The 16,838-nt window shown below is 48.8% G+C and overlaps 1 protein-coding gene across 6 annotated transcripts in view; it reads right to left on the bottom strand.

Moving 5' to 3' along the window:
• The window catches only part of PHACTR1 (phosphatase and actin regulator 1), a 586,996-nt gene that overhangs the window by 50,473 nt on the left and 519,685 nt on the right, over positions 1-16,838 (bottom strand). For all 6 annotated transcript variants that reach the window (XM_062184620.1, XM_062184626.1, XM_062184633.1 and 3 more), the window contains 2 exons: positions 7,340-7,587; positions 4,502-4,658 (listed from right to left, as the gene is read on the bottom strand). In XM_062184620.1, coding sequence (XP_062040604.1) covers positions 4,502-4,658; positions 7,340-7,587 — 405 coding nt within the window. The remainder of the gene's footprint in view (positions 1-4,501; positions 4,659-7,339; positions 7,588-16,838) is intronic.

Below are 16,838 nucleotides of genomic sequence, written 5' to 3'. Positions count from 1 at the left end.
CTGGGGACTTACAAAATGCCTCCCTTTCTAAAGCATTATTTCTTAACCCTACTCCCAGAGTCCTAACGTCAACCTCTGGGGAAGTGGGTGGGGGAGTTTCATTTCTTTAATCAACCAGTGCCCCAAGTGGGAAGTGATGGATCAGAAGGCACTGTCCCTGCTGATAAGAGGGTGCTCTAACAGGGCAGCTGAACTATACACTTTGAGAAGCATGGTTCCATGTCTAATTTCTATAATGCTGGCTTGGGGGAGAGGACATCTTAAATCAGATTGCAAATAAATAAAATAGAGCCACATGGATTGGACATCACTTGGGGGAATGAAATATTTGGGAAATGAAGGAACTAGAAGTGGGTATGATAGCTAAGCTCTTCTAGTTAGGCTGATGGCTTCTCAGGATTCAGCTTTAGGGCCCCTAAGAAGACTCAAAGAGAAAGCAGCATAGTCTAGCATGGGGAGCTCGGAATGGTCTTGGGTTCTCTGCATTTTCACTGATGAGAGGTCACTAGAGAAAGGGCAGAGCTCACAGAGAAGTGCTGCTCAGGCCAGCAGACTGTAAGCATTTTAAGAACTCCATCAAGAAAAATCTGGGCATGTGGCTTCACTAATGCACTGATATTCCTTGCACATTAATAACCAAATTAAAAAGAATAATATAGAACACATTTTAATAGAAGCTCTACAATTTTCATCCCAGACATCAGTGGATGGTCTTGCTTTCTCCTTGGTTTCCTGCACCATCTCTGAGTCTGTACACATAGGGAACAGAAGACGTGCACACCGCACTGACCATTCTCAAGTCTCTGGGGGCAGTCCATACTTCCCCAGCGGTGGTTGGTTGGAATTTTCATTTACTGTAAGGAAATCCACATGACTTGTTGGCTGATGTTTAAGAGACTCTTCCCAGCAGCCTCAATGAGCAAATGTTTTTGGAAGAACAATCACTTCTGCATTTTCATGTAGAAACTGCCTTGATGCTGAAACTGACATAATTCTGCTTGGTGTTTCTGTCCCACACTCCTGCCCCCAATTTGGGAGTATTCTTGGAGTGCTGCACATATTTTTTTTGATGCTATTAAAAATGTCAAGCTAAAATTATGTTTTCTATCTTGCTTACTCCATGAGTACAGCAGCCTTGGCTTTTCAAAGAGCTTAAGATTTCCAGTATATTACCACCGTCTCAAACAGCCACAGAGTGCCATAGCCTTGTGGCTTCAGAAATGCAAACTCCACAGCAAATGTCTCCATTCTTTTAGCCACTTGTGGTGATAATGAAGCATGGATTTTGCACATAGTGATCAGATACCCTGGTCTAATCCCTTCATGTTATGAAATTCAGGCCCAGGGAAGTCTACCTATGTGGGAGATCCGGAAGAAGCTCCTGGCTCTTGGCTTTGGATTGGTGAAGTTTGGCCATTGTGGCCAATTGGGGAGTGAACCATCGGATGGAAGACAACTCTCTCTCTTTCTCTCTGCCTTTCCTCTCTGTGTAACTCTGACTTTCAAATAAATAAATAAATCTTTTAAAAAAATAACGTCTTCTTCCTCTGGGTTTTGTTACTGCCACGGCCAGCTGGCCATGGCGTTGGTAGGTGGACATGGACTGAGACATGAGAGGCTGGGGGCTGAATCTCTCTGGGACAATGATGCCCTTTTCCATTTTTCTGGTCACTGACAGGGGAAGGGTTTTAGCATGAACAAGCAGGTGGCCAGCCTTATACATCTGCTTTCTGAGTCTCCCATCTTTCTCACTCTCCACCTAAGCTGCCACTGGGAGAAGCCGGATTTGCTGGCATCTCTCTCACATCTGCAGAGATGTCTTCCATCTGCCACTCACATACCTGGGGCTCTGCTTGGACCGTAGCAAAGGTGGGGAAATGGGAGGTGAGGGGAAAGAGTTACGGTAAAAGGTGCCCCTGTTTGGGAGGCGGGGCTGATCGTCTAGAGTCAAGAAGGCTCTGCTCCTTCTCTCGTTCTCACCAGCCCCAAGGGATAACTCTACTTGTAGTGTGTGTAGACTTGAAGAAGCTGGGCCAGGAAGTAGTCTAGGACTACAACTCCCAAGCGCAGGGACAAGGTTTGGGTATCGGGGGCCTGGGGTAGCAGAGCTGGATGGCCAGCCAAGATCATGGTCTCCTAGTGCTCGAGAGCCTACTATGCGAAGAGGGACGAGGAACAGAACAACACCAATGGGTGGGAGTTGCAGGGACAGGGATTTCAGTTCAATGATGGGGCAGACCCTCTAGAGAGTTCTGAGTACCTAGCACTGAGGTAATCAGAGATCTGGACAGCAGAAGAGTAAACAGGGTAATAACAATGATAACTGAGGTCGCCGCCTGCAACACCGGCATCCCATATCAGTGCTGGTTTCAGTGCAGGCTGCTCCACTTCTGACCCGGCTTCCTGCTGGACCACTGCTGAGCTAGCTTTCTTGGCCTTGGAAAAGCAGCAGAAGATCAACCAAGAGCTTGGGCTGTGCCACCCACATGAGAGAACCACATGAAGGTCCTGGCTCCTGCATGGCTCAGCCCTGGCCATTGCAGCCATCTGGAGAGTTTACCACCAGATGGAAAAATCTGTGTGTGTGTGTGTGTGTGTATCTCCCCTTCTTTCTGTAAGTCTTTCAAATAAATAAATAAATCTTAAAAAAAACCGAGATAGCCGGTGCCGTGGCTCAACAGGCTAATCCTCTGCCTTGCGGCGCCAGCACACCGGGTTCTAGTCCCAGTCGGGGCACCGGATTCTGTCCCGGTTGCCCCTCTTCCAGGCCAGCTCTCTGCTGTGGCCAGGGAGTGCAGTGGAGGATGGCCTAAGTGCTTGGGCCCTGCACCCATGGGAGACCAGGAGAAGCACCTGGCTCCTGCCATCGGATCAGCGTGGTGCGCCGGCCACAGCACACCAGCCGCGGCGGCCATTGGAGGGTGAACCAATGGCAAAGGAAGACCTTTCTCTCTGTCTCTCTCTCTCACTGTCCACTCTGCCTGTCAAAAATTAAAAAAAAAGTAAAAAAAAACAAAAACAAAAACAAAAAAACAAAATACCCGAGATAATAGAGTGCTTGCTATAGATTAGGCACTTTTTTTTTTTTTTTGGACAACTTTAAAAAATTTTTATTTTATTTATTTGAAAGACAGAGTTACAGAGAGACAGGGAGAGACAGAGAGAGAAGTCTTCCACCTGCTGGTTCATGCCCCAAATGGCTGCGATGGCCAGGGCTGGGCCAACTGGAAGCCAGGAGCCAGGAGCTTCTTCCAGATCTCTCGTGTCGGTGCAGGGACCCAAGCACTTGGGTCATCTTCTGCTGCTTTCCCAGGGCATAGCAGAGAGCTGGGTCAGACGTGGAGCAAATCAGTGCCCACATGGGATGCCAGTGTTGCAGGTGGCAGCTTTACCCATTATGCCATGACAGCCCAAGAATTTTTTTAAGATTTATTATTTTTTTTTATTTGAAAGGCAGCTACAGAGAAAGAGGGAAAGTCAAAGCATGAGTGTGAGAGAGCGAGAGTCTGCAAGTGAGCAGCTGGGACTCAAACCAGCACCTACAGAGAAGCTAGCACTGTGCCTTAACCCGCTACACCATGATGCCAGCCCCTGGGCACTGTTTTAAATAGCTACACCAACTTGTATTTCCACAACTCGCCATCTTACAAATGCACAGGCAAAGAAATAGGTGACTCACTTAAGGCTACAGAAGGACAGAGAGTTGGGATTGAACCCTGGCAGACGTCTACATACTATACCCCAACACTCAGCAGCAACTGTACAAAGCCGGGACTCATCATTCTACTGCTATCATAAAGAGTCAGTGCAACGTTTGTACAGTGGTCAAGGCAGAGAGCTTCAGAGCTGTTCTGTGACACCGCACAAGGTAACTGATTTCTCCATGCCATAGTATTTCCATCTGTAAAATGGGCACGGAATGTTTATCTCATAGGGGGGCTCAAAGATGAAATCATTTAATGTATACAAAATGTTGAGAGGAATGCCTGGCAGATAGTAGGTGCTCAACAAATGTCACCAAATACCGTATAAACATGCCCCAGATGACAAATACATATGGTGGCATTTAGTGTATTAACTGAAAGTTACGCCCATGCCTGTAGCATGCATACACAAAGGGCAGACACTCAGGAGGACCTCCGGGTACTAATGAGACGTCATTACCAACAACTTCACCGTGCAGCAGAGAGTGTATCCCTTTGCGTCGTCCGTTATCTAGCCGTAACTCACATGCACGTAGGACCTCAACCTAATGGAACAACGGTGGCTTTTCTGCAGGTGGTTCTTTTCCCTGGAAACCTGCCCCTCAGTTTATCCCTGAACCTCAAATCACATTAAACGTCCAACATTTGCATGAAGAAGAAGAACGATAGACCAAGTGTGGGGACAGAAAGGGATGTCTTCCCTTGGCTTGGTGGCGGAGCCGGGGAGGGAGATGGAGTCCTGCCCGAGTCTGCAGAGCCCGGCTCAGCAGTCAGGTGAGACGGGGCTGCCATCTTACCTGGTGAGCTTGGTGCCGATCTGCTGCCTCAGCTCCAGCCTCTCCTCATCCGTCTGCCGGGGGAGGATGTTCTTTTCTTCCAGCTCTCGCTTGGAGGGCCTGTTGCTGAGTTTGATGGCTAAGGAGTCCTTCCTGCACACCTTCATGGCCAGGGAGCCTGCGGGAAGGAGAAGCAAAGCAGTTAACGCTGACACACATCTGCCCATGCTCCCGTAAGACCAATGTCGGGCCGACAGGTATAAGGCAGCAATAAAGACATACAGGGCTTAACTCCTGAGAGTGACTAAAGCCTCCGTTCTTAGAGCTCCTGCCCTCCGCACGCTCTGCACACCCAGCACTGTGCAGGGCACGTGGGCAGCCATGGGGAGCCAGTGACCGGATCCTTGCCCTCTGAGCCTCCCAGTGTGCAGGCAACATCAGAAAGGATGGCGGCACCGGCTGCAGACTGCAAGAGACTGCGAAGAGGGGCGAGGACATGGCCTTCCCCTCACTGGCAGAAGCTCTGCAGAGGAAGAGGACTGGCCCCTGCAGGGCAGGTGAGACTCCCGCAGGCAGCAGGTGGCACGGGGGCATCTCCAGAGATGGAGAGATCAGCTAAGCCAGCGCTGGGGGACAGGGAGGCAGGTGAAGTGGGGTGGACAAAGGGGGCCCAATTGGGAGTGGGTGTGAATGTAAGGTCTTTGAAATAGGCAGTAGTCTGGATTTTTTTTTTTTTAAACATATGAGTTCTGGGATACTTGGTGAAGCCCAGAGGCATTTGTGGTTGTGAAAACTGGGGAGGTAGAGCAGATGCTGAGCCTCACGGTCGAAACCCAAGACAAGACACCGTGTTCCACGCTGGGGTACCTGGGCTCGAGCTCTGATTCCTGACTCCTGACTCTTTTATTTATTTATTTATTTTTAATTTAATTTTTTTTTTGACAGGCAGAGTGAACAGTGAGAGAGATAGAGAGAAAGGTCTTCCTTTTTGCCGTTGGTTCACCCTCCAATGGCCCCTGCGGCTGGTGCGCTGCGGCCGGCGCACCGCGCTGATCCGATGGCAGGAGCCAGATGCTTCTCCTGGTCTCCCATGGGGTGCAGGGCCCAAGCACTTGGGCCATCCTCCACTGCACTCCCGGGCCATAGCAGAGAGCTGGCCTGGAAGAGGGGCAACCAGGACAGAATCCGGCACCCCGACCGGGACTAGAACCCGGTGTGCCAGCGCCGCAAAGCGGAGGATTAGCCTAGTGAGCCACAGCGCCGGCCTGACTTCTGACTCTTTTAATAAGCACCCTGGGAGGCAGTGGGGATGGCTCAGGGAACTGGGTTCCTGCCACCCATGTGGGGGACTTGGCTTGTGAGCTGGCAGTTGGGGGTCTGTCTGTAGGTGGAGTTGCAGTGGGGAGGTGGCTGTGGGCATCTAGCGCATGGGGCCCAGGCTTCCGGCTGACCATTCTGCAGTGCACAGGAGAGCCCCACAAAGGACAATGTGGTCCAGAACGGTCAGAGCGCTGAGCCTGAGAAGCCTGGTAGGAAACACTCAGATCCCTGGACGTCCAATGGCTAACAGAAGTAACAGCCGCTGCTTCTACTCGCAGATCTTCAGGTCTCCGGCTGCCCCTCTCGGGTTCTCTCCTCAACCTCACTCTGATCACTGCACAGATCACCAGCCGTGTTACCAGCTCTCCCATTTAGCTGGCTACCCAAAGCCCGCTAAGTTGACAGCAGAGGCAGGCACTGGCCAGCAGCAAATGTGGGGGTTCCTTTGACTTTTATCTAGCAGGACTTTTCTCTCCTCCTCTCCTAGTTCTAGAACAGGGGCCTTGGAATCCCCTACAGTTGGTATCAAAGTGCCAGCACTGCCCCTTAGCAGGGCAGCTCCGCACCGGCTGCTCCCCTCCCCATCTGTGACAATGGGGCGACAGGGTCTGTGCCAGGGGCTTGATGTAAGATGCAGATGAGGAAACAGTCTGAGCATGCTGGCAGGCACACTGTATGCAATCAACTTACTGACCAAAAAGCTGACCAAACATTAGGCTATACTCATATCACCAAAATCTACCTGTTATTCATGGCACGCGTGGATTTTGAACTTTGCTTTCTTTATTTCTTCTCTTGTTTCTTTAAAGGTCTTAAATAAGAAATTTAAATCCTCACCATCTCTGGTTGCTGAGCTATGCTTAAAAATAGATTTGTTACATAAACAGTGGTTAGTGTTTACTTCACTCAAAAAATAATTATTTACTTGAGTGACAGAGATACAGAGTTCCTATTTGCTAATTGACTCCCAGAATGCCCTCAATGCTTGTGTCTGGACCAGGCTGAAGCCAGGAGCTAGGAACTCAATCCGGGTCTCACACACGGAGGGCAGGGCCCAAGGACCTGAGCCATCACCTGCTGCATCCCAGGATGCCCATCAGCAGGAAGCTGGAATCAGGAGCAGTGTCAGGACTTGAACCCAGGCACTCCAATATGGGATGTGAGGGTCTTAACCCACGTGTTAACTACTAGGCCACATGCCTGCCCCAGTAGTGAGTATCTCTGAATTTTTTCTAGATAAGGACTGTTGAGCACTCATTCCCTTCCCAAGGGAACCAACAAAGGAAAGACCATGTCAGGAGGTGGGAGGTGGCGGGCAGGTGCTGCCAGTTTTGCAGCCATGAGGGTGCTTAGAGGACATTCACTCTCTTGTTTTACTGGTGAAGGAATTGAGGCCCCAAGAGGTTAACAGCTGCCCTGGGACCCAAGGCCGGGTCACACCAGACCCGGGACTGGAACCCAGATGGTTGGGCGGCTGGGTTAGCTCTGTCTTCTCAATGCCAAGTTGGCCTTCCCCGGGAAGAGTTGGGATGTACATACTGGTATACAACGAGCTGTCATCCTCCTCCTCCTCCTCCTCTTCCTCCTCTTCTCTCGTGTACAGGCAAGAAGAGTCTTCGTAGTCTGACTCGTGAGGCACATTTTCTTTATTGTCATCACATTCAATCACAACAGTTGGCACTTGTCTTATTTCTGGAAGGCCCAAAGGTCCTGCTTTTGTGACACCATCACCAGAGTGCAAACCAGAGCTGTGGTAAGTAGTGGAACAGGGGACGCGCTGCTCAGAGCTGTTCAGAGAGAGGGAGAAAAAAGGAAATTGATAGCGTCACTTCAATGCATCAGAACCGTGTTAAAATTCAGTTGTCCAGCCCTGAGAGACAAAGCTTCCTCGAGGCAAGGTAAGTCCACTGCTCATTTTACAGTTCATCACTTCAGGGCAGCAGTCTCCTGGTGGTGGTAGGAATGTTAAATAGGATTTAAGAATATTCTAGCTCCTGGTGGAAGGAGCGTGGTGATGGTTGCACAACGATGCCCGTGTACCTAATGCCACTCTACTGTCTACTTCAACATGGTTAAGATGGTACATTTTATGTCATATGCATTTGCCACAGTTCAAAAGAATAAAAATGAGGGAAAAATAGAGACTTAATTCCACAGATATTTCTGGCTAAGATCAATATCTCCAAGGGCCCAAGGAAGGTTCTTCTGCAGCACACACATCTCCTGGGGACACTAAAGACTCATTACAGGAAGGTAGTAAGTGAGGTTCAGGTTTCCACAGCTACCCAGGGTGATGGAGGAGCTGAGTGTGGGAGAGGGTGAACGGTCATGGCTGGAGTTGGCAAGGAAGAGAAGAGGTGGAGTGAACTGAGGGCTACAAACCTGTGCTTCGACCCTAGCATGGACATGCCCAGGATGGCCTAGAGAAAGTTCTCTCCCAAGGACAGTGTCAGATCTCAGCAGGGAGCCCCAGGCAAAGTCAGGTTCACATTTCTGTAGTCATTTTTTTTCTTTTGTTTGCTCTTTCAAAAAATTTATTAAAGGCAGAGTTGGAGAGACAGAAGAGATAGAGATAGAGATAGAGATAGAGATAGAGATAGAGATATATATGTATATATATATAGAGAGAGGGGTCTTCCATCTACTGGTTTATTCCCCAAATGGTTGCTTTGGCCAAGTTGAAGCCAGGAGCCAGGAGCTTCATCAGGTCTCCCATTTGGGTGGCAGGGGCCCAAGCGCTTGAGTTAGCTTTTGCTGCTTTCTCAGACACATTAGCAGACAGCTGGATCAGAAGCAGAGCAGCCGGGACCAGAACCAGCGTCTGCACAGGATGCTGGCGTTGCAGGCTGTGGCTTAAACTGCTGTGCCACAACTCCAGCTCCCACAGGTCAGTTTTCTAAGAAGGATGATGGTGCTCTTAGAGGCAAGACAGATAACACACACATGCACGCACTTGAAGATTTATTTTATTTTCTTGAAAGGCAGAGTGACAGAGAGTGAGAGACAGAGAGAGAAAGAGATCTTCCATCCACTGGTTCACTCCCCAGATGGTAACAACAGCCAGGGCTGGGCCAGGCCAAAGTCAGGAGCCTAGAATTCTTTTTTTTTTTTTTTTTGACAGGCAGAGTTAGACACACAGAGAGAGAGAGACAGAGAGAAAGGTCTTCCTTCCATTGGTTCACCCCCCAAATGGCCGCCAAGGCCGGCGCACTGCACTGATCTGAAGCCAGGAGCCAGGTGCTTCCTCCTGGTCTCCCATGCAGGTGCAGGGCCCAAGCACTCGGGCCATCCTCCACTGCCTTCCTGGGCCACAGCAGAGAGCTGGACTGGAAGAGGAGCAACTGGGACAGAATCCGGTGCCCAACCGGGACCCGCGCCGCAGGCAGAGGATTAGCCTAGTGAGCAGCAGCGCTGGCCATGGAGCCTAGAATTCTATCTGGGTCTCCCATGTAGGTGGTAGGGGTCCAAGTACTGGAGCTATCATTTGCTGCTTTCCCAGGTGCATTAGCAGGGAGCCAGATTGGAAGTGGAGCAGCCGGGACTTCAACCGGTGCTCAAGTGGGATGCTGCTGTCACAAGTGGTGGCTTAACCATCAGCCTCCCAAATGCATTTAACTAAAAAGAAAACAGCTATGCAAGTTCATCACTGGGAAGTTAGGAAACATATATCATCAAAAATAAGGAAAATAGTTATTTTCTCAGTAGAATTTATCTGAGGGTCCCACAGTAATGTAGTTATATTTAGTTATATTTGTCATTCTTTCTCAGATTAACTGGAAGTGGAAACTACGGCCTTCATTTAAGAAATTTATAAGCACAAGAAATTCAAGACATTTTATCATTGAAAAATAATGAAATGGAGCGTGAGCTCCATCAGTAGGTTTACAGTGACTATTTTACCCCAAAGAAATCATACTTATGACGTGTGACACATGAGTCTCCTTTGAAGTTTTCAGTTATGCTTTCCATCATGGCTATGTCTAATTTAAATCCAATTAACATTCTTCAGTGCATTGTTTCCAAAGAACTGCTCTCCTCTTTGTATTTTTCATATGGCTCGTTGAGTGACACAATGGGAAACCCAGTTAACACATTATGAGCTTTGATATTCAGGGTAATGAACTTAAATCAAATGAAAGAAAACCCAACCCTTAACTACTGAACAGGATTAAATCATGTCTTTACTAAAATGCAGTATCTGATTAGACATTAGCAGCCGATTTCCTGCAAGTGGCAATGAGGGCAGAAGGTGAGATACAGGGTGACATGTTACGGGTCTTCAGGAAGTCCTGGAAAATGATGCATGGATAATCACAAACTCTGCACAAAATTCACTGATCTTTTAATCCTACAAACGTTTGGAAGTATCCGTGTGACCCTGGCTTCCCCACCCTACAAACTGGCTCTTCTGTCAAGCACAGGCAGTCACCGTATCCCAACTGCACGCGGAGTTCACTGTGGGTGTTGAGGGAGCTGGGTGTGACAGTGGCAGCAATGCAATCCCAGGCCTCGTGTTTCCCCCTACCCTTGCCTTCTCCTGCCCCCACTTAGCAGTTCCATCAGCAGTGGTTCCTTTACAGGCTCAGAATTGAGGATGTGACGGCTGGGAGCCCGACAGGAAAAGCAGATGATGGATATTCTTGCCTGGTGGGCAGACTCTTTGGAGGGAAAAAAGTTGGGGACCAGAACGCATGTGTTCTTTAAGGTAGAAGGTGCCAAGCTGACTTAAGAGAGTAGAGAAGGGAGAAACACTGTGCAAAGCGAGACAGGTGACACAGGTAGCCTGCTTGAAGGATGAAGGAAGAGGTACCCAGATCTCATTGTGTAAATTCTTTTTTCTTTTAAAAATTTTATTTATTTGTTTGAAAGTCAGAATTACAGGGAGAGAGAGAGAGAGAGAGAGAGAAAGAGAGAAACAGAGACAGAGGCAGAGAGAGATCCTCCATCTGCTGTTTTTTTCTCCAAATGCATGCAACAGTCAGGGCTGGGCCAGGCCAAAGCCAGGAGCTAGGAGCTTCATCCAGGTTTCCCACATGGCTGCTTGCTGGACTGGAAGTGGAGCAGCTGGGACTCGAACCAGCACCCACATGGGATGCCAGCAGTGCAGATGGCAACTTAACCTGCTGTGCCATAGCTCTGGCCCTTTGTGTAATTGCTGATTTGCTGAGTTTCAGGTTGACATTCCGGAAGCTGCCATACTGAGGTTCTACTTAGTGACTTATTTGCAGCCCTGCCTTGGTTCCTGGGCAGTTAACCCATGAATGCGAGAGCTCCAAACTCAATCTTGAGTGAAGCAGGCTTTTCTCTTTATGTCTCCAGGTCAGTGATTCACTCAATGGCACTCCAGCAGTTGGAAAGAGTCACCACACCCTTCAAAAGACCTGTTACTCCCTGGGGAAAAGCTGACACGTGCACCAAGCTCTTCTCTAGACCTTTCACATCAAAACTCTTCGGCGTGAAGTATTTCATCGACTTTGAATTTAAAAATGGACTTCACCGCACATGGGTTGTGTTCACCATTTCCATTCCCATTGGCTAACCAGCTGCTAAAACCACAGGGAAGGGGCTGGTGCTGTGGCGTAGCCAGTAAGGCCTCTGCCTACAGTACCAGCATCCCATATGGGTGCTGGTTCAAGACCCAGCTGCTCCACTCCCGATCCAGCTCTCTGCTATGGCCTGGGAAAGCAGTGGAAGATGGCCCAAGTCTTTGGGCCACTGAAACCCGCATGGGAGACCTGGAAGAAGCTCCTGGCTCCTGACTTTGGATTGGCGCAGCTTCAGCCATTGCGGCCAACTGGGGAGTGAACAAACAGATGGAAGACACCTCTTTCTCTCTCTGCCTCTCCTTTTCTCTCTGTAACTCTGACTTTCAAATAAATAAAAATATATCTTTAAAAAAATTTTAAAAATGAAACCACAGGGAACATAAAGCACCTCACCTAACCCCCTAGACAGCACCTCTGGTAGTACTGAAGATAGGAAGGGAACAGCGGATATTTTTAAACCCTTACACATGCCATGTGTCGACTCACTCGAGCCCCTCAAGATCCCTAGGAGACAGGTCCTACTGTGATGAGGAGCAAAATCCAAGGCATATGTGGCCAAGGTCACGGAATTTGAGAGTCGCAGGTGTTACTAAAGCCAGGCAGAGAGACTACAGGGCCTGATCTCCCACTGAGGCCACCGCTGCTGCCTGTGCAGAGGCCGTGGTCCTGCCAGGGCATCCGGTCTTATTCTTCTTCCAGAACCTCCCTTGCATTGCTACTGCTTGGCCCACCCTCTACGCTCTTATCAAACCCTTCTGATCAATTCTCCCAACTGAAAGAGCTTGGAAAGTCCTCATTATAAACTGAATAAGCTCCAATCTCTTGGGTATTAGACAAGGAGGTATCTCATAATATGACAAACCTCCCTCCCCCAATTTTTTTTTTTTAAAATGAGATTTATTTGAAAGGTAGAGTTCAAGGGGAGGGGGGGGGAGAGGAAGAGAGAGAGCTTTCATTCACTGGCTCACTCCCCAGATGGCTACAATGGCTGGAGCAGGGCCAGTCTGAAGCCAGGAGCTTCACCCAGGTCTCCCACATGGGTGCAGGGGCCCAAGGATTTAGGCCATCCTCTGCTACTTTCCCAGGTACATTAGCAGGGAGCTGGATCAGGAGTGGAGCAGCCAGGATTCGAACTAGCACCAATATGGGATGCCAGTGCTGCAGGGCGGGACTTTAACCTTCTGAGCCAGGACACTGGCCCCAGTTTCTTTCCATCTAATTTCCTTCTATTATTTATCCACTCAAGTGTCCCAGCCACACCAGGACACTTGGTACTGCTCAAGGACACGGCAGGCTTCCCTGATGCCTCCCTCTGCTCTTCCAGTCACTCCGCCTCAGAACCTGGTCTACAGTGCCCTCGCATCCTCGGGACCGTTCAGACGCCTTGCCTTGAGCAGCCTTTTCTGGTGGAAACCAGTGCCTTCTCAGTGCTCTCCCCTCTGTATGGCAACTGTTGTGTGATGTCACAGCGCCATGGCTCAGCACCACCCACCCCCTACCCCCTTGACTGGGCCTCTCAGGCACTGGCGGATCATCGGCCATCTTCACATCCCAGCCTCCTCACTGTGCATGCTTCTGCAACTGGCGGGAAAACCAATCCAATCACTGAGGTCTCTTGGAATCAGAATAAGCCAGATTACATTCCCATCGCTTAGGTCACAAAGGTGGGTATCCTAGGCCCTTTGAAGAGTGCTACTATTGCCGGGGACGTGTCCCTGTGAAAGGAGAATTAAGGCTTTTGGAAATAGCCATCCAGAGTTCTCTTTCCTAGGAAGACAATCCACAGATCTCTGGCACAGAAAGTTACCTCTGCAGGGAACACACAGGTCTCCAAGTGCCTCTAGCCCAGGATTCCACGTGCACAGCACATGTCCCAGGGAGAGCTTCCAGTTATTATAGTTTGCAGTTCTACACTCTCAGGGTGACAGGCTAGGGCCAGGCTGCTCTGTAAGGTGAGGTCATTGGACTAGATGTTGAAATCTACATGGTTTCTGCAATAAACTTCAACAAACACCTTATTCTCCAGGCCTTATACCCAGACTGGAGATAGCTCCCCAATAACATAATTTGCCTAACAAAAATGTAATAGGGATGAACACTCAGAAACTGAACAGTGGCGTAGGTTGTTCACAGGATGTTGTACCATTACACAATTTGGAACATTTCCATTCCATGACTTATGTGTTCTGGGGGAGCTGAAGGAGCGAGAGAGCATCTTCCAAAACAGCTTCGGCAGTCGGCACCAATGGTCCCTTACGCGCCCTATGGAAGCGCTCTGGGGGTGGGGCAATCAGCACAGCAGTTAGGATACCACTTAGGATGCCTGTGTCCCATGTCCAAGCACCCGAATCTGAGTACTGATACCACTTTCCCGCTGAAGCACACCGTGGGAGGAAGCAGCTGATGGCTCAAGAACTCGAGTCCCTGCTACCCACGTGGGAGACTTGGATTGAGTTCCTGGCTCCTGGCTTCAGTCTGGCCCAGCCCTGGCCTGGCTCTGAGGGGATGTGGGCTATGAACCAACAGACAATGTCTGTCTCTATGTTTGTCTCTCTGCCTTCCAAAGCAATAAAATAAAAAAACCAATTTTTAAAACCACACCGCGTTTATCATGTCATTAAATATTCACAAAAACTTGCAGAGTGAAGAAGGATGTTGTCATTATTTTTTGTTTTCTTTAGGGCTGGGGACATTAAATCTCAAAAACACTGGTGTGCTGACAGCAGGGATGTGGACTTGGGTCTTCTCATGCCAGGGCTATGCTCTTTGCATGAACTATGCTGTCTTCTCCCAGAAACCAGCAGTGTCCATTATATTCCACATACGTCCACACTGACGAGGAAATGCACTTACAGCACACGTTTGAAATGATGGAATATGGTAATCATCTTTATAATGGAAAGCTAGGGGAAGAGATATTCACACAACCCAACCACTCTTTCACTAGGAGCTGTGTTGTTGAAGAGCCCTACGATGAGAGATTATGGAACACCTGGGTGGGTTTGGGTTCTAGACTGGGGTGGCGCCATGGTTTTAATCAGAGCAGCACATGGTGGAGGTGAACAGGTGTACAGAGAGAATAGGCTACAAGGAGGAAAAGAGAATGACAACTACGCTGGGTAGCCCAGCCTTGGATGATGGGTTATTGCCTTAAATAAAGGGGGGGCATGCAAGTGAGGGTAGCATCCAGTGTGGTCACTCCAATGACGTACGTCCTCGACGATGGACAGGTGGCACCACCATCTCAGCCCAGCACTTTGTTTGGTTTCCTCAGTGTCCAGCCTATATCATAGCACATACTTACTGGTTACACTAACGAGTAAGCTCACGAGGACAAGGACTTGTTCGTCCTTGCTGTCTCCCCAGAGCGTGGAACAGCCTGGAAATCCTGCTTCATGAAAATGAATGAACAGGAAAGAGCGAACAGCAGTGTACCTCAACCAGGAGGCCTGCTACTCACAGCAGAAATGCTCAACACAGACGAAGCGGGAAGGCAGGAGGGGAAAGTGGCAGCCGGAGTGGGTAACACACTGAGAACCCTTCTTCTCCATCACGTCCCCTTGACATGTTAGGGAGGCGACGTGCCTTATCTTCTAACCCCAGGCCTGTCTCCACCAAGGACATTGAGTGTGTCATTTTTTTTTTTTTTTTTTTTGGCAACCCAACTCTCTTATTCGACTCTGTAAACCAAAGAGGAGGCCCACAGGTTGAGAACATGGTGATGTCTACTATTCATTTTCCTACTTTTAAATAGTTTTGCATGTTTCCAAGGGATCCCTAGACTTGAAAAACGAGAGACTCGCTGACCTCGCATGTTCATTACTGGGAGAAGGGGAGGAGGAGGGGCAGACTTTCTTTTCTTCTCTTTTTTTTTTTTGGACAGGCAGAGTTAGACAGTGAGAGAGAGAGAGAGAGAGAGACAGACAGACATAGTGAAAGGTCTTCTTTCTGTTGGTTCACCCCCCAATGGCCGCTACGGCCAGTGCTGCGCTGATCTGAAGCCAGGAGCCAGGTGCTTCCTCCTGGTCTCCCATGTGGGTACAGGGCCCAAGCACTTGGGCCATCCTCCACTGCCCTCCTGGGCCACAGCAGAGAGCTGGACTGGAAGAGGAGCAGCCGGGACAGAATCCGGTGCCCCAACTGGGACTAGAACCCAGGGTACCAGTGCCGCAGGCAGAGGATTAGCCTAGTGAGCCGTGGCACTGGCCGACAGACTTTACTTTCAATGGTCCACAGAGAAATGAGCGCCAAGCCCTCTACAGTGAGTCAGGGTCATTGTAGTAGTACAATCACTTCCTCTCTATTACTTGGGAACAGGCTGATGACTAAAGAGCTCTGTGGCCCACATGTGGGTGGGGGATTGCTGGTTACCAAGTCCCTTTGGAACTCTTGCAGGAAACCAGGGGAAGGTGTGAAACTGAAAATTACCTTCTCTTAAATCCCTAATCTTCCTCACAACTCTTCTTTTAGGACCATATCCCCATCACTCCTAAAGACAAAAACATGTCATAAAGGGATATTGCTTTCTGATTATAAATGTGTTACTGTTAAAGTGGGAAAAAAAGGCCATTCATCTTGTTGAAGGGCAGAGAAAATGTCCTATTTACAAACACAACACTGAAAATAAACTTCAACGGGAACAGCTTCTGGAATTGAGTCTGCACGAGTTACGAAGAGTTTTTTTGGAGAGGAGAGAGAACACGTGCCTGTTTTCCTCTTGGAGACCAAAAATGTGTGAGAAATTATGCCACCAACTACAGTGCCCGAGGCTGTACAATGACAGAAATAACCACTGATGCTCAAGAAAGTGGTTCATTAGCTTCATTTCATGAAAGCACAGACACATTTGTCTAGTTTATCATGGCCTTGGCTGAGCCTTCTAAGAGGAGAAAGGCAACATGGGAGTTTTCATTATCTTGTTGGACTTCAGCCAGCAGGAGCTGTGCGGTCCTATACACAGACTGGGGTACCCAGGCTTCTTGAGTAGGAAATGACTTTTGAGTTTTTCTTTACCGGCAGCAGTATTGGGTTCACATGGATTTGTTCACGACCCTTTCTCTGTCCTTGCAGGGAGCAATGGCCCACATTTCTGAAATATGAGGATACTTCATGAAGCACTTGTAAAAGGGAATGAAAAGAGAAATTAATTTTGGTGCAAAACATCTGGAAATCCACACAGTTTTTGCAGAATACACAGTTCCACAAACTTCTCGAAGATTCCTTGTATGCGTGGATCTCCAAATGCTTTGCCCCAAACATTGCTGTCTTAACTAGGGATGTGCCTCAGCACCCGTAATTTGCTAGAAACAAGTCATTATGAATATCATCTATTCATTTCCTAAAAACATTTCCTTTAGCGTGTTTTAGAATTCTGACCTACAGAACCTTTCTGGACAATGGTTTCCAAGATCAAAGAATCGTTACCTATGCATTGGGAAGGGCAGGGCTTCTATTGAAGTAAACACAGGAATTAAAGAGCCAGTTCTCTTTTG

Source organism: Lepus europaeus, chromosome 3, assembly GCF_033115175.1.
Source record: "Lepus europaeus isolate LE1 chromosome 3, mLepTim1.pri, whole genome shotgun sequence".
NCBI classification, from domain to species: domain Eukaryota; kingdom Metazoa; phylum Chordata; class Mammalia; order Lagomorpha; family Leporidae; genus Lepus; species Lepus europaeus.
The sequence above is the reverse complement of the archived record's forward strand: the minus strand, read 5'-3'. Positions and strand labels throughout refer to the sequence as shown.